General features: G+C 57.9%; 1 protein-coding gene across 13 annotated transcripts in view; it reads right to left on the bottom strand.

Annotated features, from left to right (window-relative positions):
• Window positions 1-2,504: 2,504 nt before the first annotated feature.
• LOC100550253 (ankyrin repeat and fibronectin type-III domain-containing protein 1-like) overlaps window positions 2,505-23,482 on the bottom strand; it is a 134,255-nt gene continuing 113,277 nt past the window's right edge. For all 13 annotated transcript variants that reach the window (XM_085237142.1, XM_019620578.3, XM_085237145.1 and 10 more), the window contains 18 exons: window positions 13,591-13,792; window positions 13,168-13,375; window positions 12,565-12,759; window positions 12,293-12,406; window positions 11,402-11,499; window positions 10,813-10,903; window positions 9,205-9,312; window positions 8,911-9,010; window positions 8,314-8,446; window positions 7,680-7,799; window positions 7,143-7,358; window positions 6,824-6,990; window positions 6,379-6,529; window positions 6,125-6,293; window positions 5,736-5,902; window positions 5,227-5,437; window positions 4,541-5,148; window positions 2,505-3,711 (listed from right to left, as the gene is read on the bottom strand). In XM_085237142.1, coding sequence (XP_085093268.1) covers window positions 3,424-3,711; window positions 4,541-5,148; window positions 5,227-5,437; window positions 5,736-5,902; window positions 6,125-6,293; window positions 6,379-6,529; window positions 6,824-6,990; window positions 7,143-7,358; window positions 7,680-7,799; window positions 8,314-8,446; window positions 8,911-9,010; window positions 9,205-9,312; window positions 10,813-10,903; window positions 11,402-11,499; window positions 12,293-12,406; window positions 12,565-12,759; window positions 13,168-13,375; window positions 13,591-13,792 — 3,346 coding nt within the window. In that variant the 3' untranslated portion in view covers window positions 2,505-3,423. The remainder of the gene's footprint in view (window positions 3,712-4,540; window positions 5,149-5,226; window positions 5,438-5,735; window positions 5,903-6,124; window positions 6,294-6,378; window positions 6,530-6,823; window positions 6,991-7,142; window positions 7,359-7,679; window positions 7,800-8,313; window positions 8,447-8,910; window positions 9,011-9,204; window positions 9,313-10,812; window positions 10,904-11,401; window positions 11,500-12,292; window positions 12,407-12,564; window positions 12,760-13,167; window positions 13,376-13,590; window positions 13,793-23,482) is intronic.

Below are 23,482 nucleotides of genomic sequence, written 5' to 3'. Positions count from 1 at the left end.
CAGCTGCCCATGGGAAGTGGCTTTGCCCACAGTGTACAGTGCTCAGCGGTGTGTGGCTTCCCTCAGAAACCCAGCCTGTCCAGGAACGCCGGGCTCTGTCCTTGTGGGCATCTGCGCCAGGATGGAAAGTGTGGACACTGAGCAGCCCTCGGCTCCCCGGCACCCATCTGAACACCCCACAGTTCCATGACATAGCAGTTCTATTTATTACCTGGGTAAGCAGTGGCTGCAACAGGAATTGCACAGAGTTCCTGCAGCTGATAGAGCAATAATTCATCGCGCAGTGCCAGGATAGCCCTGGATCTGCCCCACTCCTTCAGGTGCTGGTGTGGCTCTTGCTCATTTTCTCGCCTCCTGTTCGAGGCAGCTGGAAGGAAGGTTCCTCTGCTGCAGCAGGTCTTGGGGTGGGCTGTGAGCATCTCCTGTCTGCGGACATCGCAGCTGCCTTAACAGAAAGGGAAACTCCTCAGCCTTCCCCAGAAACCAGAACCAAGGCAAGAAATTCCTCAGTGGGAACACAAGAGAGAAGTGTTCCGGGGAAAAGAAACCCAAAGCAAACAACAACAAAAACCCCACGTCTCAGTCTCAGAGAGCCAAACCTTGGAAAACATAAAGCTGGATTTGTTTGAGCAACTCCCCTTGGATGGGAGAAAAGAAACGCAGATGCCTCAGAACTGGTGCCAACAAGCTCCTGATTTTGGGGGGGGAAATGCAGACTGTCACATTTCAGGTTTACTTCTATGAATCTGTGCAATGCAAGCAAGGCACCGTGGGGTGATGTCTCTTCTGGCACTCTGAATTAATACAGCCCCATTTGCCTTTGTGGAACGGTGCCAGTTTTCTCCTGCTGAGCTCCTGGACCTGGGTCTACCTCAAAGCAGATGAGAAAGCCTGGCTGCCACCCTGGCCAAACCTCTCCCTGCGCAGATCTGCTTGCAACTGCTGCTGATGACAGGAGTGGATAGGGATGCAGGCACCCTCACCAAGCACAAAGCGTTCTGCAGCATCACCTTTTGGTGCTTGGGGTGTCCAGGATGGGAGCACCCAGCTGCTCTCAGGGAAACCCCAGAGCATGCAGTGTGCTGGCTGAACAGCAGCAGCCGAGCCGTGCTGCCAGCAGAACACTTCTCTGGGGTCCAGGTTGGTGCTCGGCGAGCTGCTGGTGACCCCCCAGCACTGTGCTCACCCCGGGGAGTATTGCTCACATCTGCCCTCACCTGGAGGAGATGCTTAAGGGTGTCTAAAATGTTTAAGGCCCCCAATGGGATGCAGGGCTGGGTGAGGTCTGTGTACATGTGCATGATGCCAGAGGGGATGGCAGCCGATGGCCACAGTGCATGGAGCAATCCTGGGCTTGGGGCACGTAGGTGAGTGCTGGCCTTGCTGGGTGCAGAACTTGGTCTGGGACACATGCAGCCCGTGGTGGGCATGCTGGGGACAAGGGCACTGTTGGGACAGGGACATCTGCACCTCACGACACTGGTATGCAACAGGCTCCTGGGTCCCTCCTGCAATTCAGCATCCTTCTTTTGTTGAAATACCAGAAAAAAGGGATTGCTATGAACAAAAAAATGATGCTTCTCCCAGCTCCAGCACTTTCCAGTAGTAAGAGGAAGCAGAGCTGAGGACTGGTGCTCTGGGGACCTGCTTCCATGGCACACGTGAAAGCACAAATATGGAACTGGAACCCACTGGAAAGTGGCTTGCTGAGTTGGTGTCACCTGTGCCATTAGCACGAAGCAGGGGGACCTCTTCTCTAGATCAACTGAAGGCAGAACATCCACCCCACCTGCCCCATGTGGCTCTGAGTGCCAGGAATCACCATGCCCTGGTACTGTGTTCCAACCACAAGACCCCGCTGTGTGTGTAACAGCCCCAAAAGGTGTAACACCGACATCCCACATGCAGAGCCTGGCTCCAGACTGGTCCTGGCTCCTACAGCACCCACAGCTCTGAGCACTTTGAGTTTTACTGTGGAACCTGCCCCACATAGGGCCAACCCAGTGTTTGCCCCTGCAAGGGCAGGAGGGCACCAAAGGGCTTCAGGATCCATTGGGAAGAAAACACAGTGATGTGCTCATCAAGACATTTGGGAAGAGCAAAATGTGAGAAGATGCGCACAGCCCTGCACTAATGCTGAGCTCAGCCCAGGGCTGTCAGGAGCCAGGCACCAGCTGTGCCATCTCAGTGCTGCCCATATCTGGGGTGTCCCCTGGGGTGCATGTGGCCATGCTCTGCTCTGTGTGCTCACCCCGTGGAGGCTGCAGGACCGTAGCCATGAATTCAATGACATGTCTGCAGGGCTTGGGCCTGCAGCCACCGGGCTTCCAACACCATCTGGGACAGAATTCCTCTAATGCTGCTCCCATGCACACTGTGCACATGGAGTGACACAAACCTTTGCTGGGAAGGATTAGCCCAGCCACTGAGAGGGGGGGTAATGTGGGGGTAATACGGGGTTAAGGAGGAGGCGCTGCCCATCAGGCCACAAGGAGAGAGCGATACACGGTCAGCAGCAGTCACCTTTACTATGGACCACAGGAGATCAGAAAAATAACCTTGGGAACAAGAGACCTAGGTGCTAAGTGTCATGCTGTAGGACATACAAGAGGCCACTCACAATCACCAGGACAGAACGGCAACCGAGGAGGAAAGGCAGTCCCGCGGCGGTGCTGGGCGTGCTGCAGCCGTGCCCCATAGCAAACCCAGCGTGGTGGTGTGGGCACAGCTCCATACACGTGTGTGGGCTGTCGGCATGCCTTCCTTCGGCCTCTACAACAATAAAAGTGTCCACACCTCCTACACAACTCCAGTGTCTCTAGCACAGGTTTTTTTTGTTTGTTTCAGGAAAAAAAAAAAAAAAGCAAAAGCATTTTGTTCTGAGAAGGGTGTGCAAGAGCTGTTCTCTGGGTGCAGAGCGATGAGGACGGGTAGGAGATAAACTCCCATCCCAGTGCCGTTCTTGTGCACCAACACCACAGCCTCCACCACCAGCATCCTGCTGGTCTTCCTTCTGCCAACCCTGGACAAGGATGTCCAGAAAAAAAAAAAGAAGAAAAAGAAGAGGAAAAATAATTAAAAAAAGAGTATTGCTGCTTCTTCTCATAATATTTTGTCCTCTCTTTTTCCACCCCCCTCCCAGCCTTCCCCTTAAAAATGTTTGCTTTCAAAAATTCCATTCCTGCAAAGATTCCTCCCAAGCTCTGAGGTCTTCGCGCTCCACCCTCCCCTTCTGCAGTCAGAACAACCGAGTCTCGATGTCTCTTTGGTTAAAAAAAAAAAAAAAAGAAAGGAAAAAAGAAAGAAACACCAACAAGAAACACACAGCCCAGTATGATCCCATTCCACCCCGCGGCCGCCTGATGGGAGGGTGTCTGTGGAAGAAGGAAGCATCGGAGACGCGCCGTCTGCCGTGGGCTGTGCTCATACGGTGGTTGCCGGCCCGAACTGCAGCACCAGCGGCGACGTCTCCTTAATGCGGACGTAGAAGCGTCCCTCGGGCCGGGCAGCCTGCAGGGCCAGCGGCCGCGCTTCATCGGGCAGCCACCTCTCGCCCTCCTCGGAGGCAAACACCAGTCCGAAGTGCTCCAGCTGTTCCTCGCCGTAGCAGAAGGCGGCCAAGCCACCCAGCGCGCCGTGGGAGACGTCGTTCATCTGCAGCACCACCAGCTTCACCACCTCGCTGGCCGACGTCTGGCTGGTGACGTGTAGCTGCAGAGAGACAGAGGTGGGAGATGGGCGGTGAGGGGGGCACAGGGCAGACCGCCGGGGAGAGGCGGATCCCTCGGAACATCCCTGACGGCTGCGGAGCTGTGCCCAGCCGGGTGGTCCCGGCCCTCAGCCCGCATGAACCCTGTGGCTCCGAGCGCTCATCGAGGGGCTCTGCTGATTTATGCCAGCCAGGAGCCTCTCCTTTGAACTCGGTTCTTCGAGGAGAACATCTTAAAACGCTGTCAAGCAGGCGTGTCCTGAGTTCTGCAACTTCAAATGCCACGTGGGCAGCCTGCCAGGAACCCGGGGCTGCGCTTCAGTTGCATAGAAATCTATGGGACTTTTTTAAATGGAAAATAAATTCTGCGAGTCAGCTTTCCCTCTGTTTCTACCATCCCCTCTGGGTGAAGAGAACCCGGCTACCAGAGCTCCCATCCGCCCCTCTGCCTGCAGGGAACTGAGCGGGGCAGAACCCTGCACTGGAACACAGCTCTTCCTGCACCTCTAAGGGCACACGCACACGGACGGAGGAGAGGAGCAGAGGCCGTGGAGCCCTGCGTGGCACCACCTAGCCACCTTCCCCCTCAGATCCCTTACAGCCCAGCCCAGGCTCTCAGCACTGTGGGCTGAGCTGCCAGGGCTGCGGGGACCCCCACCCTGCAGCAGGGGTGGACAGGAGCAGCCGGGTCGGCAGGCAGAGTACCCCCTGCACGGCAGAGGATGCAGAGGGCAGAGCCAGGCAAGGGCCACACATGCCCACGGCGCCATCCTCCCCCATCCTGCCTGGGCACGGCACAGCCACACCGCTGCCCTCAGCGGGCGCCGGTACCTTGACACTGGTCTCTTTGGAGAGTCCGGTTTCGTACTGAGGGCAGACCCGCAAGGTGACAGAGCCCGGCTTCTTCCCAGCGGGTTGCTCTGGAGGTTCCTGGAAGCTCGGAGTCCACTCGGCCGAGCGCGTGCGGCCGTGCTCGGGGCTGTGCGTGGAGCCAGTCCCTGGCCTGCCCTGAGCGCCGTGCCCGCCGGTCCTGCTCTCCGTCGGGGAGCTGTCGACGGAACCGGGACATGACTTCCTGGCCACCGGGCAGAGCGGCTTGGGGAAGTCCAGGCTGTTGGTCCGCACGCAGTAGGCCTGCCGCTTCTCCGTGACGCGCAGCAGCTCGATCTGCCGGCTGGGCAGCACGAAGTCGCTGTCGTAGAGCTCTGGGGGCGGCCGGGGCTCCGGCGGGGCCAGTGGTGCGGGCTGCAGCTCGTGGCTCTGCAGGACATCAGGGGCACTGTCCCGCAGGCTGCGTGCCGCCCGCCGCCCACAGCACTCGGGCCCCAAGGACACCAGGTCGAGCTCCTTGGGGCTCTGCGCCCTGCTGGAGTCGTAGTCGCTGTCAGTGGCCAGGAACACCTCGGAGGAGCCCTCCTCATCCGAGAGCCCGTGCAGGTCTGCGGGGGAAGCACAGAGGGGCTGTTGGCCGCTGGGTGTCTGCAGCGTGCTGGAGCCGTGCGGTGCCGGGTCCTTACCGGAGCTGAGCTTACGGCTGCTGTCTGGTGAGGGTGCTGGGGAGGGAAGGAAGTCGAGGTGGGATGAGGAGGAGTGGGTTTTCTCCTTCATGGCTCCGCTGGAGGTGCTGAGGAAGCCGTTGAGGGACAGGCCGCAGGAGGGCTGCTTGTAGCGGGCATGCTGCAGGGCATCCATCATCCAGCGCATCTCACGCCAGATCTCCTCCATTTGCTGCCAGAGCGGGAAAGAAAGGATCCCTTTCATGGAACAAACCACCACCACAGAAAAACTGAGCTGAACCCCCGCCTATCCCCACACACTTTTCCTGAGAGGCCCAGAGGAAGCATCCAGCTCTCTAACCAGGACTTTAACATAACTACCGTAGGAAGAACTCAGCAGACCAAGTCCTGACGCTGCAGTGTCCTGGGGCAAAGCAGCACCCAGTCCCCTAGGGACGATCCTGCAGCCCTCCCAGCACATCCCCGTCCCAGCCACATCCCACACCCAGCCCGGCTCACTGCCCTGGTACCTGGATGTACTCCTGAACCTGCTGGTGCCGCTGCTTGGCGGTGGAAAGCTCGCTGTCGGAGAAGGCTTCCCTGAGGCTCTGCTGAGAGAGGAGGGACTCCAGCTCCAGGAGGGCGGACACCTGGCAGTACTGCGTGATGAACTCCCGGTCGTATGTGAAGAAGTGCACTGAGGGATGAACGAGAGGAAGGGAATGAAAAATATCACATCTCTATGAGTTCCTTCCCTCCTGCTCAATGCAGAAGGGAGGCAATGCTCTCCTCTAGCAGGCCTGGAGCAGCGAGGAGCCCCCAGCATCCCCTCCCTCTGTCTGGGGGAACACAGACAGCCCATCTCAAGAGGAGAGCACCATGGACAGGTGTGGGCAGTGCGGGTCACCCCTCTTCTCACCCAGCTCAAATATCTGCAGTGGCAGTGTGAGGAAGCCAGACTGTGGAGTGTAGGGGTTGTTCTGGCCTGGTGCCGTGCAGACGTCGTCTGAGGGAGGCAGCAGCAGCAGGAAGGAGACCTGACCCCCAAAGTCTAGCACCTCTTGGCTGTACAGACGGAAATCTTTCGCCTGCAAGAGTCCGTCCAAAAGACACCGCAAGTAATGGCTGCAAATGTCACCTCCCATGTCCCTGGACCTCAGCTCCCACACGTACCTCTTGCAATGGGATGTTGACCAGGGCCATCAGCTCCCTGATGGCCACCTGGAGCTCCTGAAACAAGTGGTTTGGTGATGTCTCATTCTCGGATTCCACAGAAACGGGTTCCTCCATGCTGGCCATCTTCTGCAGCCATTCCCACTCCTCCCTGAAAGACAGCAGGCAGACACATGCTGGATGGAGCAACTCAGGTGGCTCAAACAAGCAATCCCAATGAGAGCCGTGCTGCTCAGCTGCTCCACCCTGCATGGCACTCTGCTCCAAGGGACATGGGCGCTGCAATGGCAGCAGGAGACCTTGGTTTGCTCCATGCCCACACATGGCAGGGATGGAGCTGAGAGGTGATGCTGCTGCTTCCTGGAGCCCATGAGCAGGAGGCAGAAGCCAAGGATGCTCTAGGGCTGGATGAGGCAGTGAGGCCTGGCTGCCCCCAAAGCCCCACCTGGAGATGTTGGGGTTGGAGCGGATCTTCACATGGCACAGGATGTTGGGGAGCTGCTCTGGCACGAGCACCCGGATCTGGTCCACAGCACTGCAGAGCTTCAGGTAGCCCAAGTAGAGGCCCGGAGGAAGGGCATGGCTGCTCCGCTGGTGGTAAGCCAGCTTGTCCTGGGGAGACAGGCACCGCTGGAGGGAGCCAGCCTTTGTGGCAGGGTGCTCTCCAGCCCTTGTGTCCCGTTGGACAGGCCAGGACAGCCTCGGTGCGTCGGTCAGGACCAGCGGCTATGCCCCCAGCCTGCTATCTTGTTGTGGAGCAGCACCTGCACGGAGATGAGCAGTGTGTCCAGGGCAGTGGGCTCCTCCGGGGAGGACACGGACTTGCGGCTCGTCTGCAGCTTGCAGATGGGCACCCAGCGCACGCTCTCAAAGGTCTGGTTGGTCTTCACCTCCTTCAGGGTGAGGATGAGGATGTTACCCTGCTTGTCTTTGATGGGCTCAAAGAAGACTTGCCCCAAGTCCTGGATGCCCAGCAGCCCCTGCACACAGCAGTGAAGGACAGGAGAAAGCAACAGGTTAGGGGACAGTGCTCTGCTGCTGGAAACCAGTCCCAGAACAGTCCTTGGTCCCTCCCTGTGCCATGGAGCTAGCACTAGCACACCACTGTCCCCCTGAGGGGACCCGTTGGTGATGACAAGGTGATGGCGTCACCTGCACCTGCTGACCCAGCTGCAACCTGGTTGCACTGGGGACTTTCTCACATGCTGCTCCAAAGGAGCCAGCTCCCAGCACCCCCAAAAAGCACCCTGCGAGGCAGCAGAGACAGAGTGCTGCGCTCGCTCCCACCCCCCCACCCTCACCTGCATTTGCGAGATGGCCAGCAGCATCTTGAAGCGTGTCTGTAGGATGCAGGAGCAGGACGACTGGGAGACGGTGACGCACTGCCGCAGCCACAGGATCTCGTCCCACATGCACGACACCTGCAGCACAGGCAGTGACCATCACTGCCAGCCAACCCAGCCGAGCCACTTCCCACAAAGGTGCTTTGAGGAAAGCCACTTCCTCGCCATGCGTGCTGGGATGGGAAGGTGCATACGCATAGATCACTTTCAGCAGCAGGGGTGCATTTTCTTACACCGAAGGCACACCTCCTAAAGAGGTTTCTGCCAAGAGGGTGTGCTCCCTCTTTCTCTCTTGGTAGAATTAGGACCTTCCAGCAAGAGATTTTGGGCTTGAGCAGCCCACCCGCCTTTTTAGTGAGAGCTGAGGCTCAGGTAGCAGCATCCTGCTCTGTGTGGGAGAGGCAGAACCAAGGAAGAAGCTTCCAGGAAGGCACCCTGCAGTTCAAGACACCCCTGGAGAACACAGCATCCAGTGTGGAGGCTGCCACCATCCAATCAGTGCCTGGGCTGGTGGCAGTTGAGGGAGAAGACACAGGCTGCAAGCACAGCTGCTACACCACCATGCAGAGCACGGGACCATGGGGCCACTTACCTTGGTGAACCACAGAAAGTCCTGCATGAGCAGGCAGGAGTAGGTGTCATCGATCTCCACCACCGGTATCTGGTCTTCGTGGGTCACCAGGATGTTGTCGTCCTTGTAGAAGATGGCTGTTAGGTAGAGGCCCCTGCATGGGAGGACAGACAGGCTGTGGGGTCACCAATGGCACTGCTTCCCAAAGGGTCTCCCCGGAGGGCAGAGGAGGTGTCCAAGGGTCTGAGCTCTTCTCCAGCAGCCCATGGCAGTGCAGCAGAAGAGGCACTCATGGGAGAGTGGCAGCAGGACCAGGAACCTGCATGGGCAGCAAGGTCAGCCTGGCTAACACCATGTCTGGCACGAGCAAGGGAGGTGTGGACAGGCTTGATGCACGAAGGTGGGAGGGCGGCAGGGTCTGGAGGACGGTGAGGTGTTGGGCAATGCATGGAGATGTTATAGAGATTTGGATAGAGCCAGTCCAAGTGGAAATGTTTGATTTCCAAGAGATGGGATTGGTCCCCATGATGGCATGGGACCCACCCGGAGCCCTGGCTGGGCAGTCCCACGTCCCCGTGGGGTGAAGGGCTGTGACGTCCCTGCACATGAGTCTCTCACCGCTTCAGTGTCTTGAGGAACTTGCTGCCGGGGTGGAAGAGGTGCTTGAGGCTCCTGGAGACCGAGTGCTTCCTGCTCTGGGGCTGGTTCTTGCAGGGCTCTGCGAGGCAGGAAGCAGAGGCATGAGAGCAAGAGCAGCTCTGGAAGCCCAGGCGAAGGATTTGTGGGCTCTTCTTGTGCCTCTCCTGCCTGAACTGCCTCTCTGCTGCACCCACCCCATTCCTGTGTGCCATCCCAACCCTTTGTGCCATAGTGATTGACACTGTGAGGGGCCACGCCGTGCTGCAGGCTCACCGTGGCAAATGCAGTGCTGGTGGACGGTCTTCACCTGGCCCAGCAAATGGTCCAGAGCTTCAGCCTGGCCTCTCCGTCGTGGAGCCCGGCCATCATACTCCCGCCAGTCTGCAGGGACAGGGTCAGCGTTACCACCATGCAGCCCAGCCCTCACTGTGGGGCTGCCCCATCCCCGGTACCCCAACAGGGCAGGCAGTCCCCTCTGCTATATTCTCTGAGCCCCCACCTGCAGTACTGCATCCAGCTCTGGCCCCAGCACAGGGATGTGGGGCTGTTGGAGAGGGGATGGAGGAGGATGTGGGGATGTCAGAGGATGCAGCACCTCTGCTATGGGCACAGGTGAGGGATGGGGGTTCAGCCTGGGGGAGGGGAGGCTCTGGGAAGACTTTACAGTGGCCTTCCAGTGCCTAAAGGAGGTTACAGGAAAGCTTGGAGGGACTCTTTTATCAGGGGTGTGGTGACAGGACAAGGGGGAATGGCTTTAAACTAAGAGATGGGAGATTTAGGTGAGACGTAAGGAGGAAATTCTTCTTTCAGAGGGTGCTGAGGTGCTGGCATTGCTGCCCAGAGCTATGGGTGCCCATCCCTGGAGGTGCCAATGAGCCCTGATCAATCTGCTCTGTGGGAGCCCACAGGGTTGGAACCAGATGGGTAAGGTCCCCCCCAGCCCAAACCATGCCATGATGTTGAGGATCCACTGTCCTCCCCCAGGCAGCAGGACCAGGACATGCAGCACATCTGGGGACCAAGAGCCACCCTGGGGGCAGTGCTGCCACAAATGGGGCAGAGGGAGCTAAACCAGCAGCACCCCAGGGCCACCAGCTGTCCTGCAGAGGGGGGATGGCAGAGGTCAGGGACAAGGTCCTGTCTGTTGCTGCCACTCTTCATAGGGCTTAAAAAATCAAACTCTTTCCAGTGCCTTTCTCCAAGTCTTCTCTGGAACTGCAGCTGTGCATGGGGTTCCCAGGTAACACGGCTGAACTCCATGGGACCAGGACGGGGCAATGGCACTTGTACACTAATTGCTTTGCACACCCCCTATCCTGCCTGCTGCTGTTTTCCATGGAAAGTTCAGCTCTGTTAACTTCAGTTGAGGTTGGCCACTATTTTTAGGAGCTTTAAAAACACCCAGGGAGGTGCCTGACTATATTCTGCTGGGCTGGGGAAGGATCCTTGGAGAGGAGAAATATTAATGGAGATAAAAGCAAGAAAAATCAGTTATGTCTGATTCATTTCAGCTGCACACTGTATCTGCACCATGCAGATCTGACCTGTGCTGGACAGCAAAGGGACTGCAAGGGAGCAAACATCAAGGATACCTGCTGCCAGGGCAGGGCACAGCCAGCATGCAGCAAGAGCTGGGCAACCCATTTACGCATCGATGTGTGTGCAGATGTATAAGAGATGCCACAGGCTGGAGGCAGCACTCCCCAAAGGGCAGCGCTGATGGCTCTATGGCTGAGCCCCACAGCCACTCTGCTCACTCCAGGGCAATCAGCAAACTCCAGACATTGAATCCAGCTCTGAATCCACCCCTGCTCGAGACCTAACACCTCATGCCCGAAGCTGCACCTCCTGACCCATCCCACAGCCGAGTGCTGTACTTACTGGAAGGGATGGCAAATGGGGGCACCGAGGTTTGTGGGGGTCCCCAGCCCTTCATGTTGTAGGCAGACACCTGGACATAGTAAGCTGTGCCCTGCGGAAGGAAATAGTGCTCAGGATGGTGGTACGCAGCATATGGGGCAGGTAGATGGGGAGGAACCTCAGAACATGGCAAGGAGCACAAAACTGGACCTGACAGCCAAATACCCAGTCCAACCACCCCCAGCATCACCACACATGTGATGGATGGGCTGGGGCATGCTCCCTGCCCAAGGGCTCTGGCCTGTGCTGTCCTTCAGTGGAACAGGACAGCAGCTCCCAGACTGTGGCACTGCTGGCTTTCCCAGTACCCCATGCCTCATAGAAGGCTTCATCCCACTCTTTGAACCCACCAGTGCCTCCCTACCCCAGAGCAGGGCGTGCTAAACTCCCTTCCTATGCTCCCCCTCATCTCCACTTCTCCCATCCCCACCCCAAACCCCAAACCCCACTCTGCCACCATCCCCCTGCCCACCTGCCCTGCACACAGAGTGCAGCCTGGCCCCAAGGTTGTCTGCACTCTGCTTCCCCCACAGCCCAGCCCCCAGCTCACCGAGGTCAGCCCACGGATAGTGTAGTGCAGGCTCTTCAGCTTGTCCACCACGGCCTCCCCAACCAGCGGTGAGAAGGAGGGGGAGCAGCTCCACTCCACTGCAATGAGAGACCCTGAGGTGCTGCATCCATGGAGCACCAGAGGTGAGGAGGGGACAGGGAGGTGATCAGCCAAAGCCAGGGGACACAGCCAGGATGAGTGAGTGGTGAGCTGCAAGCTGGTGGTACTGATGGAAGGGATTTTCCCAGAAGCCAAAGTATCTGTTTAAATGGGTGAGGGGCACAGGAGCAGATGCTAACCCCACCTGGGCACTGCTCTGGCAGGACCCAGTCTGATATTGATAGGACAAGGGGGAACAGTTATAAACTAAAAGAGGGGAGATGTAGTTTGCATGTGAGGAGGAAATTCTTTACCCAGAGGGCAGTGAGACATTGGCACTGCTGCCCAGAGCTGTGGGTGCCCCATCCCCGGAAGTGCCAGTGGCCACAGGTGTGCCCTGGGCAGCCTGAGCTGGGGAGGAGGCAGCCAGTCCATGGCAGGGGTGGGGCTGGGGGGCTGCAAGGCTCCTTCCAACCCAACTGTGCTGTGATACTGTGGTTTTATGGCTCAGAGGAGCACAAGCATGGCAAAGCCATGTGCCTGCAGGACAAGAGGGTAAAAAAACAAGCAGCACCTTGAAGTTTGCTTTGGTTCAGGTGGGTGGTTTAATTCGGCTTGGGCTGTTTGGCTGGAGGACACGCCATGCCATGCCACATGGTGCCAGGGCTGCGCCACAGCTCAGTGGGGGCTCAGCAGCCCCCTGCAAGGCAGCATGGTGTGCGCAGAGTGAGCCCCCATCACATCCCATTCACACACCCGTGCTCAGCAATGACACGGGGACCAGGTCCTTACCCTTGTACTTGGTGACGACGGCCGAGTTGACACTGAGGGGCTCACAGAAGGTCACCTGCACTGAGGAGCTGCTGGCCACCGAAAGGTGGACGTTAGCAGGAGGGTCTGGCACTCCTGGGGAAAGAGAATGCAGGGGATCACTACAGTGAGAGCGGCCACTTCAAGCCCCACCATCCACCCAGGAGCACCTGCATAGCAAGCGGTGCAGCCCCACACCTCCTCTCCGGCCCCCATACGGCCCCACTCCCTCCTCAGCCCTCAGCAGGACTCACGGGCGTGCTCAAACCCTGCCTTCATGCGCTTGTACAGCCGGAACCGCCACTCCCAGGACTTCAGCTGCTTCTCCTTCTCCGAGCAGTCGGTGTTGGGAGCCTCGTTCACCACCTGAGCCGTCAGCTCATTGACGCGCTGCTCCGCTTCCCGCACCAGCGTGGAGAGGTGCAGCGAGCGGCTCTCCAGGCTGACGACTGCATGGCCGAGGGGAGGGCAGGAGGGATGGGAAGGAGGTGAGGGGAGGGTGATGAGGAGCAGCACCTCCGTGCTGGCACCAAAGCCCTGCCCTGAGGCAGCATCTTGCTCCTGGGTGCTGCTGCTCCCCAGGACACTCCCCGGCATGCACTTGGGCACCTTGCCCCCACAGCACCATTACCACTTGGTTCCCTGCTCTGAAATGTGGGGCCAGCACCATCCCCAACTGCTCCATGGGATGAGCAGCATGAAAAATGGGCTCTGCTGCCTAAGCTGGAGCGCTGGGGTGCAGCACAGTCTGCTCCCACCCGCCACACACACAACCCCCAGGAATGGGAGGAAGTCCACCAGGCCACCCAAAGCCTCACACTGTCCCCACTGCCTCTGCGTGTCCCCGGCCAACTCACAGTGTGGGCTCTCCTTCGCTCCCGCCTGCAGCAGAGCCCTGGCGATGGGTGCGTTGTTGGTCATGATGGCAATGTCCAGGGGCAGCAGCCCCTCGCTGTTGGGGGTGTTGAGATCCAGCTCCTCAGGGCTGTACTGCTTCAGCAGCTCCTGCACCCTGTCCAGGTCCTGAAGCTCCACGGCCTCAAAGAGAGCAGCATTGCTCTGAAACTGGGTGGAGGAAGATGCGTGGTTTGGCTGGGCACGGAGCAGCCTCCTGCACCCCTACGCTCCCAATCCCAACAGGAGGCCTTCGGAGACACAGCTGACAATGCTGAGTGATCGTACCACTCCTTGACAGCTCCACTCCATGCACCCATGGGTTTCACGGCCCTCGTTGTGCTCCCATCCCCTTCTCTCCTCCTCCGAGGGACAGTGACTCTTACCAGGTAGGACTTGCGGGGCTTCTCCTTCTCGCCCCGTCCCGCCAGGCTGCCCTCATCGAAGGATGTGTAGTTGACACGGAACTTCCCCGAGAGGTTTCGGTACAGCCTTTTGGCCGCGTTTGGTGAGGATGGGCCCGGCGGCTTCCTGGCCTGTGCCAGCTGCAGGTCCCGCATCTGCTGCGTCATTTTAGGGGACGATGACCTGGGGCCGGGGGACAGAAGGCAGTGAGCACCCAGCCAGCAGGACATGGCAGCAGGCACCAAGACCTGCACCAGACATGACCCAGGGGAGCCGGAGCCCCAACCTGTCTCCAGAGCTCAACAGCCATTCCTCTGCTTCTGAACCTAACCTCACTCTGATTTTAAGCACCAAGCAAGGAACAAGCACAACAAAACCCCGCAGCAGTCTGGCATGTCGTGGCACAGTGGTACTGCAGAGCTGCACTTGAGGCGATGGTGTTTACAAAGCCATCGCCGAGAAGGCAGGATATCAGCACTGACATTGCTACATGCCCTCTGCCATCCTATTTCCTCAGTAGGCTGCCAAAGTCCTCTCGTTTCACCTTTTATGACCGTGGCATCTAAAAGCGGTGTGATGAGGAGGCTGGCTCCAGCCCACCTCTCATCTCATCGGCTTCAGCCCACGGATTGAGAGGTCTCCATGGATGGAGCAGGCAGCCGTGCCCACAGAACCACGGCTTAAAGTGAATGGCACTTGACAGCAAAAGCACATTCCTCTGCCAACTAAAACAGAAGGCAAACGAGCCAGCGCAGGCAGAATGCACAGTTTGGAGGCAATTATCTCAGAGACACTAGAAACAGAGGAGATACAGGGAAATTTCTCACTGTTTTCCTTCATCTGATTTGCTTTTAATGAGAAGTAAAGAGACGGAAATGATTCTGAGCTCCGGAGTGAACTTCTGTCTATATTAAACTGGCGGCGGCGCAGATAAAAGGGTTCCGTGCCCTGTGGCTGTGAGTCATCAGGACTCAGTGAAAGGGCCTTGATTTATCTAGAGCTAAACTCTGCGGTGGAGCAACTGATAGCTGCAAACAACGCCCACGAGTTACAACCGGCCGCAGCAGCGTGCCCAGCAGCCAGGCTGCGTGCTGTGGGCATGCAGACCAGGTCAGGGTCGCAGCAATGAGTCCTTGCTGCAGCTCAGCTGCATTTATCCCCGCTGCAATCAGGTCTTGCTGCTCAGCTGAGGGTTGCCCCAGGGTCAGCAGGTCACAGGTGCAGTGACAATGGTTTTCAAAGCGTGTGAGGATGGATGTGCTCAGTATGGCTTCATTTTATCACTCTCTTCCACTGGGTGGTTTACAGTGCTGTAGTTTCTGCATAGTCTGGGTTTTTGTGTTTGCAGTGCTGCAGATCTCAGCCCAGTAAGTAGTGTTAATAATTCCTGTAATTAGACAATTTTAAGCACAGTTTGTTGAAGGGTGTGGGCTGCCCAGGCTCCAGCAGAGAACCAGTCCATGTTGGAAGGGGCTGCTCCATCCTGAGAAGAAGGAGCTCAAAAGACAGAGGTGGGGAGGTGTTAACTCTTTGAAGGGATGCTGTGGCTTGGGGTGGCAAAGAGACAGGGGCTGGGGTCCTGCATGGCTTCTTGTGGCTGCGTGGCATGGGGAAGGTTTTGGTGCAGAGGGAACTGTTGGGATGTCTGCACTGGCATGCAGCCATGGCTGCTTTCCTGAACCACCGTCAAACCCAGCTCAAGGTTACCCAGCAAAGGAGCAAGCAAAGCTGGGGAGAAGACTGATGAGCAGCTGTCAGGGAATAGCCAACCCTACGTGGCCAACCTCACCCTGAACTGGGAGAGTGGAACCGAAGGATCAGCCAGCATCCAAACTGGGAGCTGGCACCAAAGTATCAGCCAGAGTACTGCCCAAGGGCAGGCGTGCAGACCACTGCCAAAGGGCTCAGAGAGCACTTGCATTTTCCACTATCATTGCCTGAGCACAAGCTATTTTTCAGGACTGGAGAAACAGAACGGATCAAAACTGGAGCATGAGCACCTTTCCAAAACAGTGGGATTTCATAACCCACCCACAGGCAGCCTCAAACCTAGGACACAGCTCTGCGCTTGGCATCTCTGCTTGGTGGCACCGCTGCTGGGAACGGCATGCCCCAGCCACCTGCACGTGGAGGGTTTCACAACCAGGCACCTGGAGCGCCGCTGGGCTCCAGCCTTGAGCCAACGTGCTGCTCTGCTGCTGGCAGGCGAGTCGCAAGCACTGCCACTGCTGCCCAACCCCATGGAAGAATAGAGCTTGCTCACCACATCAGAGCCCTTTTTCCCACGTGCACGCACCCCAAAGGTATTTAAGTATTGCGCAGACGTGGGGTGGTGACCAGGCCTGCAAGGATGGAGAACCCCCAATGGCTGGGCTGCCTCTGCCTGCACTGCTGGGCCAACCACTGCTGTGTACTATGGAAACATCTGCATGCCTAGAAAATGCACTTGCTTATTGAAACCTGGGTCCAGGGAAAGGCAGCAAAGAAGCAATAGGGCTTTGCTTGTTTGTTTCCTACAGATTTTCTCTTTTTCCCACTTGGCAAACGCACCGGGTTTTGTTTTGAATGGAGCCGAAACGAGCATGCCTCTTTTGTTTAGCAATAACAACCAACTTATACAGATCCCACTCCCACCAGGACATTTTTGCTTGGGCTCCAGAAGCCCAACGCTGTCAGCCCAGCGCCGGGAGGAGCAGGGTGTTCCTGCACAGCCATAGAGCCAGGCACAAGGACGCGCCCTGGGAGCTCCCGTGTTCCGTCAGGCAGAGCACAGTGCGCAGTGAGGATGCAGGGACCTCCCATGGCACGCGCTCTGAGGCTGGGAGAGATGGAGCCTGCAGGTCAGCAAAAACGCCGGGACTCTGAGAAGGGTCTGGAGCCAACCAAGTAGATGACTTGCTGGCAGCCACAGGAGGCCTCCCATAAAACACACCGCTCCCGCCAGCCGAGCAGTAAATTTGGGGCAGGAAGGGAGCTGAGACACTCAAGCAAATTCTGTTGCAACACAATCGCGCTGCCGACGTTTCTTTAGGGGTTTTAATTTTTTTTTTCTCCTGCATTGTTTATTTATTTATTTAATTAAGCATTCTGATCAGGGTTTTTAAATGAGCCCAGAAGGAGCTTGTGGCTTAACTCCCAATAATGGATAACTGCAATTCGACTTCCAGCTCCTCGCTCACCCATGAGAGCCTTCCACTGCAGCCGTGAGGGCAGTGGGTGCTGCTGCTCTGTGTGCCCACGCATGGCCCCTCTCACAGGGCAGGGTCTGCTCCCTTCTCGCCCAGGAACCCGTGCCTGGAAATGCTGCATTTCTGCTTTGGCACATCCAAGGTCCCGAGGTGTGGGTGCTGCAGATTGCCCTGAGGGGCTGCGGGGGGCAACTCGGCCCCATCCTGCCTTCGAGCAGGTTTGCACTCCCCATTGAGGGCAAACGCTCTGTGCTTCTGCAGTGCAGCCCTTAATTGCTGCTTGACATGAAGTATCTGAGCGAGGAAGTCTTGGGTAAATGTTCTTGCTATGGGAACACACAGTGCTGAGTCTCTTTAATTACATTGTTTTTGTTTGGCTTTTTTTATTAGTTGCTCTGCGGCTTCCCCTCCCCGACGGGCCGAGCAGCTCACGCTAAATATGGCCGGGCTTAGCGGCCGCGCTGAAACCCGAAGCGCGGCACCAGCCTGGCTGGATGCGGCCGGACAGGGGGACGGGGGGGACGCATTCCAGCGGCCGTGGCCGGCTCCGACCCGCGCCGCTCCGGGCACCTCCACCGCCCTGAAATGCATCCCGTGCCCTCCCATCCTTCACCCCACGTTTCTGCACCCGCAGCCCTCCTTCCCCTCCGCAGCATCCCCCCGACCCGCGCCCACCGCTGCCGGCACCGCTGCCACACACCTGCTGCCCTCACGCTGCCCACCGGGCACGGCGCTTTCATCTCCCCCTTCCCCCCCCTCCCCCTCCCCTCCTTGTTATTTTAAAGGCATTCCGGAGGATGCTGTCGGGCTTCGATGTGGTTTGGTTGGGTTGTTTGTTTTCGTACTGGAGGTTTTATGATCACATTGGGAACGAGCCCTAATTGAGCTGCAATTCGAATTGCAGTCCGTGGGTATTTGTTTCATTTTTGGAAGGGCTTAAGCTGCAGCACAGCTTAGGCTGGAGAACGCATTTGGTTTTAACTGGAACCTGATGGGGATGGGGCTGAGTGCGACAGGGCTCCGCGGGCCGTGGCCGACGCATGTTGGGAAACCCAACTGGGAACAGCAGCCCCGCAGCCACCTGAACCCACAGCACTGCCCAGACACGCATGGGGCAGCTCACAGCCACCCCGCACACCCCGCAGTGCTCCCAGCTGCTCCAGGAGCCGCAGCAGAGCCGAGCTGCTCACAGGCAGCAGGCGGGACCTAAAGGTCAGCGCCCAAACTGCCCTTCATGGGATCGGCATCGGTGTCAACTTCTGCTGACTGCCCAGCGCCGACTGCCAGGCCCCAGCACTGCGTACACAGAGCTTCTGGCACAGGTAGGGACGGGAAACAGAGGGATTCCCACGGTGCAGGGGTCCATCTGAACACCGGCCTCACACCGCAGTGTGCTCCCTGTGCTCCCATGGGTGCTGGGATGCTGGGGCGAGTGGCGGTGCTGGGGGGACGCCCCGACCCGCTGGCACCATCCTGGCTCAGTCTGACTTCCGCATATCAAAAGCGGATGAGGAGCGGGGACTTAGTGCCTGTTTCAGGAAGAAACCCAATCCCCGCACGGCCTGCCAGGAACAGGCAGCGCTCTGTGCCACAGATGCATGTGTGCAAACTCTTCTCGGGGGTATCAAATGCAGGAGCTGAGTCATACGACGCCTGGGCTCAAAGATCACTGAAGGCAAAAGGAGGGGAAAAATTCTCCCTGCGGGGTCACCGGGCCCCCGCTGGGCCCCCCCAGGGGAAGAGCCGGGATGCTGAGCTGAGGACACATGGCTGCAGTGCTGGGAGGGGTGAGAAGGGCGCTAAGCCATGTGCACCCATGCTAATGCCATCCCATGCTCAGCTCCCAGTGGAGCCAGAGGAGCTGTGGGGCCAGCGGCTCCATCACAACACTGTATTATCATTGGAATATAGGGCCATGGGGTCAGGCGGCAGGCAGGCCCCCGGCTCCTCCCAGGCCAACCTGCATGCTGGGCTGAGACCTGCAGAATTGTCACAGCAGTGCCAGGCACCCATTTGAACCCAGGCCTGTGGGATGCAGCAAATCCTTTAACCTCCTGCGCCACCTGGTGCCACCAGGACGAATACGCGGATGAGCACTGGCTCCCATTGGAAGCCACCTCTTCTCCCAAACCATGAAACTGCAGAAAACTGGCCCGAGGAGGATGTGGGGATGCCCTCTACTCCACACCTGGAGCTGGACCCCAGTCCCACCAAATCTGCACCCCGCCATGGCTCCCCATGCGACTTCCCCAGCCGTCCCTGTGGTTTCCCTGCTGGTGGAAGGCCACCTCCAATCCCTCGCCCTACCCAAGTCATGCAGCGAGATGGGGAACAAGCTGCTTGCTCATGCCAAGGCTGCACGATGAAAACCAGCAGTGGCTGAAGACTTCCAGAGCTGCACCCAAAGGGGTTATAAAAAGACAGGCCACAGACATTGATCTCGGTGGGGAGGAGGAGACGACGGCCAAGGCACAATGGAAGAACAGACAAGCGCACACACCCGGCTCCAGAACTGCTGCCCAGCTGGTAAATGTTACTGCAGTCAGAAAACCCCTTTCTTGCTGGAAGGCAACCAGCAAGGCGCAGCTGGCACCACCGGGCACACTGGCCTTGACCCATATGGCAGTCCTGGCACTGTGACCGAGAGCGGCCACCATCCATCCCTTGGGGACATCCCTGGCCTGCAGGACACCTCCCTGCCCTGCGCACACAGGGGTCTGAAGCCAAGCTGGCCTGGCCAGGAGGCGCTCCATTACAGCACAGGTGTTCCCAGTGCTCCCATGTGCCCTGCAGTGAAGCTTGAGGCTCTCCTCTAGCCTCCCTCCATCCTTCCCATCATTGGGTGAGGAGCAGAAGGACAGTCGAGTGTATGGAGGAATTTTTGAAGCCCTCAGCGAAGGTCTGCCTTCCACTCTTACATTAAAGAAGAATGCCAAAAGCCTCAGCAACCACCAGGTCGCACCTCCAGGTGATGGGACGCGCTCATCTGCCCACGTGCTGCAATGGATGTGGCAAGCACTGCAAAGCACACCCACTGGAGACACAGAGGCAAATGCCCTTCTCCAAGGATTCACGGGATGCAGGAGCACATGGAAATGTTCTCCTCCATCACACATCACCTCCGCTTCTCCCAGCTGCTGGAGGCCTGGGCACAGCACCCCAGGGGGCTCACTGTGCCTTCCAGGCTTCACGAGGAAGCCCATAGGGCGGCTCCTGCCAGCAGCCAGGATCTGAACCCGTGGCCACGCAAGGACCAAGCCAATGCCATCATTTGTGGAGTGCTCTGCAGCTTCCCAATGACCCTGCTGGGGTCCACGTAGTCACAGCTCCTGACCCGGACCCACACGGCCTGGAGGTGGCTCAGTGCTCGGTGCTTGGTACCGTGGCCAGGAGCCTCCCTGCCTCCACTGGGGACTCTGAGGAGCAATCTTGGCATGCACGGCCATGCTTCCCAGAGGCTAACAATTTGACCAAATCTGGGTTGATTTCCATCAGGAATGTCCCAGTCCTGCCAAATTTCAAGTCTCTTTTCCAAAGCGTGGAGGCACCAGAAGTCCTTAAACAAAGAGACGGAAAAAAAAAAAATAGCTTTGGCAAAGCTACCATTTTTCCCCAACCTTCTGCTGAAACTTGAAAGAAAAAAAAAAAGGGAGAGAGAAAGTTCAGCCCGAGGCAGAGTGAGCATGGAAAAATTCAGCCCCAACAGTTAAGGTCTGGCAAAGGTATAAGCAAACAAACTTCCACTGGAAAGCATTGTATAGCTTCAACAACAGCGTCTGCTGGCTCCGGCCGCAATCAGCGCGGCCCTCCGTGCCCCTTCCCCTGCACTGCAGGGCACACGAGGACGGCGCTGCTGCGGCACGGACACTGCAGGCACGGAGCTGATCTGAGACTGGGGTGCTGTGGTTGTGGCTGCACGGTCCCCCCGTGCTGCCTGGGGATGGCTCTGCCTGGCTGCGGGTCTTCCTCCTCCCGGTGCTTGGCGGCTTGGCTGGCACATCCCCACCCCCCGGTACAGCGGGAGCGCGAGGTGAGCGCAGCAGCCTCGGGAGCATCCTCCTGCATTGTGGGTATGGGAAACGGCTTAAGATCAGCCCCAGACCTCACACGAGTTCACATGAGGTTCACACCAGTGGAGCTCTGCTGCACAAGCAGTGTTGCTTGTCTGCTTGCCGTGAGGCTTTGGGACAGTGAGACCAGGGCAGAGCAGGGCCAGGACAAGAGGACAGGAGCTCCTGGCAGCATCTGCCTCCTCCTGCTCAGAACTCGGGGCTCCAAGCATATACACATGGCTGAAGCTCTCTTGTACAACCCAGACAGAGCTGCACGGGGAGAGCAGAAGCATCAGCTGAGTGCCACGGCAGCTTAGCAGCACCCAGAGTCATCCTCCTTGCTTCCTGGGATCCGGCAGGAGCCATCCCCCAGTGCAGGGACATCCAAAACCGAGCCAGGAAATAACTGAAGGCTATACCTGCCCGGATCTCCTTTGACCTGGGAAGAGCCATCCACCCTCCTCCGCTCTGTCACTGCCTCTGACCAGAATAACTGCCTCCTCCTCTCCACAAAGACACGGATGAGTGAGAACACCACTCAGAAGAAAAATAAGCCTTGCTTTTTATAGCACCTGCCGCTCGGCCACCACAGGCTTCTGTTATGTGGGTCCCAGTGCACAAACCCTGACCTTGGTGCTCTTTGCAGGAGGGGAACGCACGCTAAGGGTGCAGCCAAGGCATGAGCAGGGGCTGCCTCTGCCTCCACTGGGAGAAGCCATGTCCTTACACCCCAGACCAGCAATTGAGCCCCGGGCTCCAGCCTGGGCCTCCCTCCTTGGTGATGGGTGAAGTTCAGAAACCCCCAAGAGTCAGTTTGTGTTGGGATCTTCTCATCAATGAAACCAAAGCTTCCATCAGATCTGCACTACTCTGTGCTGCCCACATGGCAAAACCACACTGCCAAGCAGCTCTTTGTGGCCAAAGACCTTCATCCCTTTCTGACCCTCCCCACTGACACCGGGAATAAAGGAACAGACAAAAGTGGGATCACAGGATCATAGAACAGCTCAGGTTGGAAGGGACTTCAAGATCATCCAGTTCCAACCCCTGCCAGCCACCAGGTCAGGGATGAGAAGGGAAAGGCCCCAGTGAGCAACTGCAGGGCACAGCAGGGGAGATGGGCACGTCCTTCTGTGCAGGGGAGAATGGAGATGCCAAAAAGGAAGAAAAGGGAACTCGGAAGTGAGCAGCAGATGGGAATGAAACTCCTTCTTCCTGACATCCCCCAGGCACAATGCTCAGCAGGATGGGTTCCCCAAAATGGGCAGGATTGGCTCCCCAAAGTGGTGGAAGAAAGTTGGGTAAAGGGAGTGCATGAGAAGCAAAACGGTGCAGGAGAGTGAGTGTGCAGCCAGGGGAGAGCATGGGGCAGAGGTGAGGGAGATCCCAGCACACCAGGGGCACAGCTCGGCCATCTCACAGCAGCCAAGCCAGGAGGTCCAGCACTGAGCTGGCGCCTGGACATGCTGTCCAGGAAGGCAAACAGAAGGTTCCTGGAACCCTGGCGGGCAGTAGTGCTTCAGCCAGGAGGAAACTATCAAAGAGCAGAGAAAACCACGCAACATGGACTGCTGTTGTTTGAAGGATGAGGGAGGACTACGGGCACTCACTGCCCTGAAGCAGCTGGGAGATGGGGCTGGGGTGGTGGTGCAGGTGAGGAGTGCTGCTCCCACACCTCAATGTCCCCAGCAGATCAGCAGTGATGAGGGACCCTGTCTGCCCCAGACATCAGCCTGGTCCCCTCCGCCTGCCCCACAGAGTGCTGGGGAAGTCGTGCTCACAGCCACGGCTCCAGAGCCCTGCTGTCGGGAAGCCAGGACTTCTCTTGATATTCCCACTGCAGAACTGCATTGAGATCTATCTTGTGTGCAGGCTGAGGGCTGGGAGAGCTGAGACCCCCCTCAAAGTGCAGTACACAGACACTAGCCAGCACCTAGTGCAGAAGATACTGCAAAGCACACGGGAACGGCTTGGCTTGCAGTAAGACCCAGACATCCATGAGGTTTTTCCTCATACCAAGGACTGTGGTATCTCTGCACCTCCCTCCAGCACAGCCATGGGGATCGGGTGCTGCTATACAAACCCAGCAGCAGGCACCTTCCAGGCATGGGCGCATCCATGGAGAAAGAGCACTGAAGATACTGCACAACGGAGAGCATCTTCTACGCTCCTGGCATCCAGGGACCTAAGGCATTCATCCTGCTGTACAGAGCCAGGCCATGAGGGATGAGAAAGAAATGAGAAGGCAAATGGCCTGGAGTCAATGTGCACTGAGGATAATGGAGATGCTGCACTGAGAAATAAACTGATCAGGCTTAGAAGGAGGTGCCCAGAACCACACGCTGGTGCCATAGTTCAAATTAGTCTTTCCAATAAATGACATCTGATCCCTGTGCTCTCAGCAAGGCAGGGTCCGGCCCACGGGCTCCAAACATGCACGTTGATCTTCTCTGACCATTTTTCTCTGTCCCTTTCCTAGAGGGCTGCCTCTTTCCCACCGAAGCCACATGAGAAACAAGTGCCAGCTGCCTTCTCCTGTCCTCACAGACCCTGGGACCAGCTTCTCCCTCTGTGGCTCCCTGCTGGTGATGCTTCCTTTCAAATGGTTTCCTAAGGGCAACCCAAGCATTCAG

Source organism: Meleagris gallopavo, chromosome 16 (assembly GCF_905368555.1).
Source record: "Meleagris gallopavo chromosome 16, MGAL_WU_HG_1.1, whole genome shotgun sequence".
NCBI classification, from domain to species: Eukaryota; Metazoa; Chordata; class Aves; order Galliformes; family Phasianidae; genus Meleagris; species Meleagris gallopavo.
The sequence above is the reverse complement of the archived record's forward strand: the minus strand, read 5'-3'. Positions and strand labels throughout refer to the sequence as shown.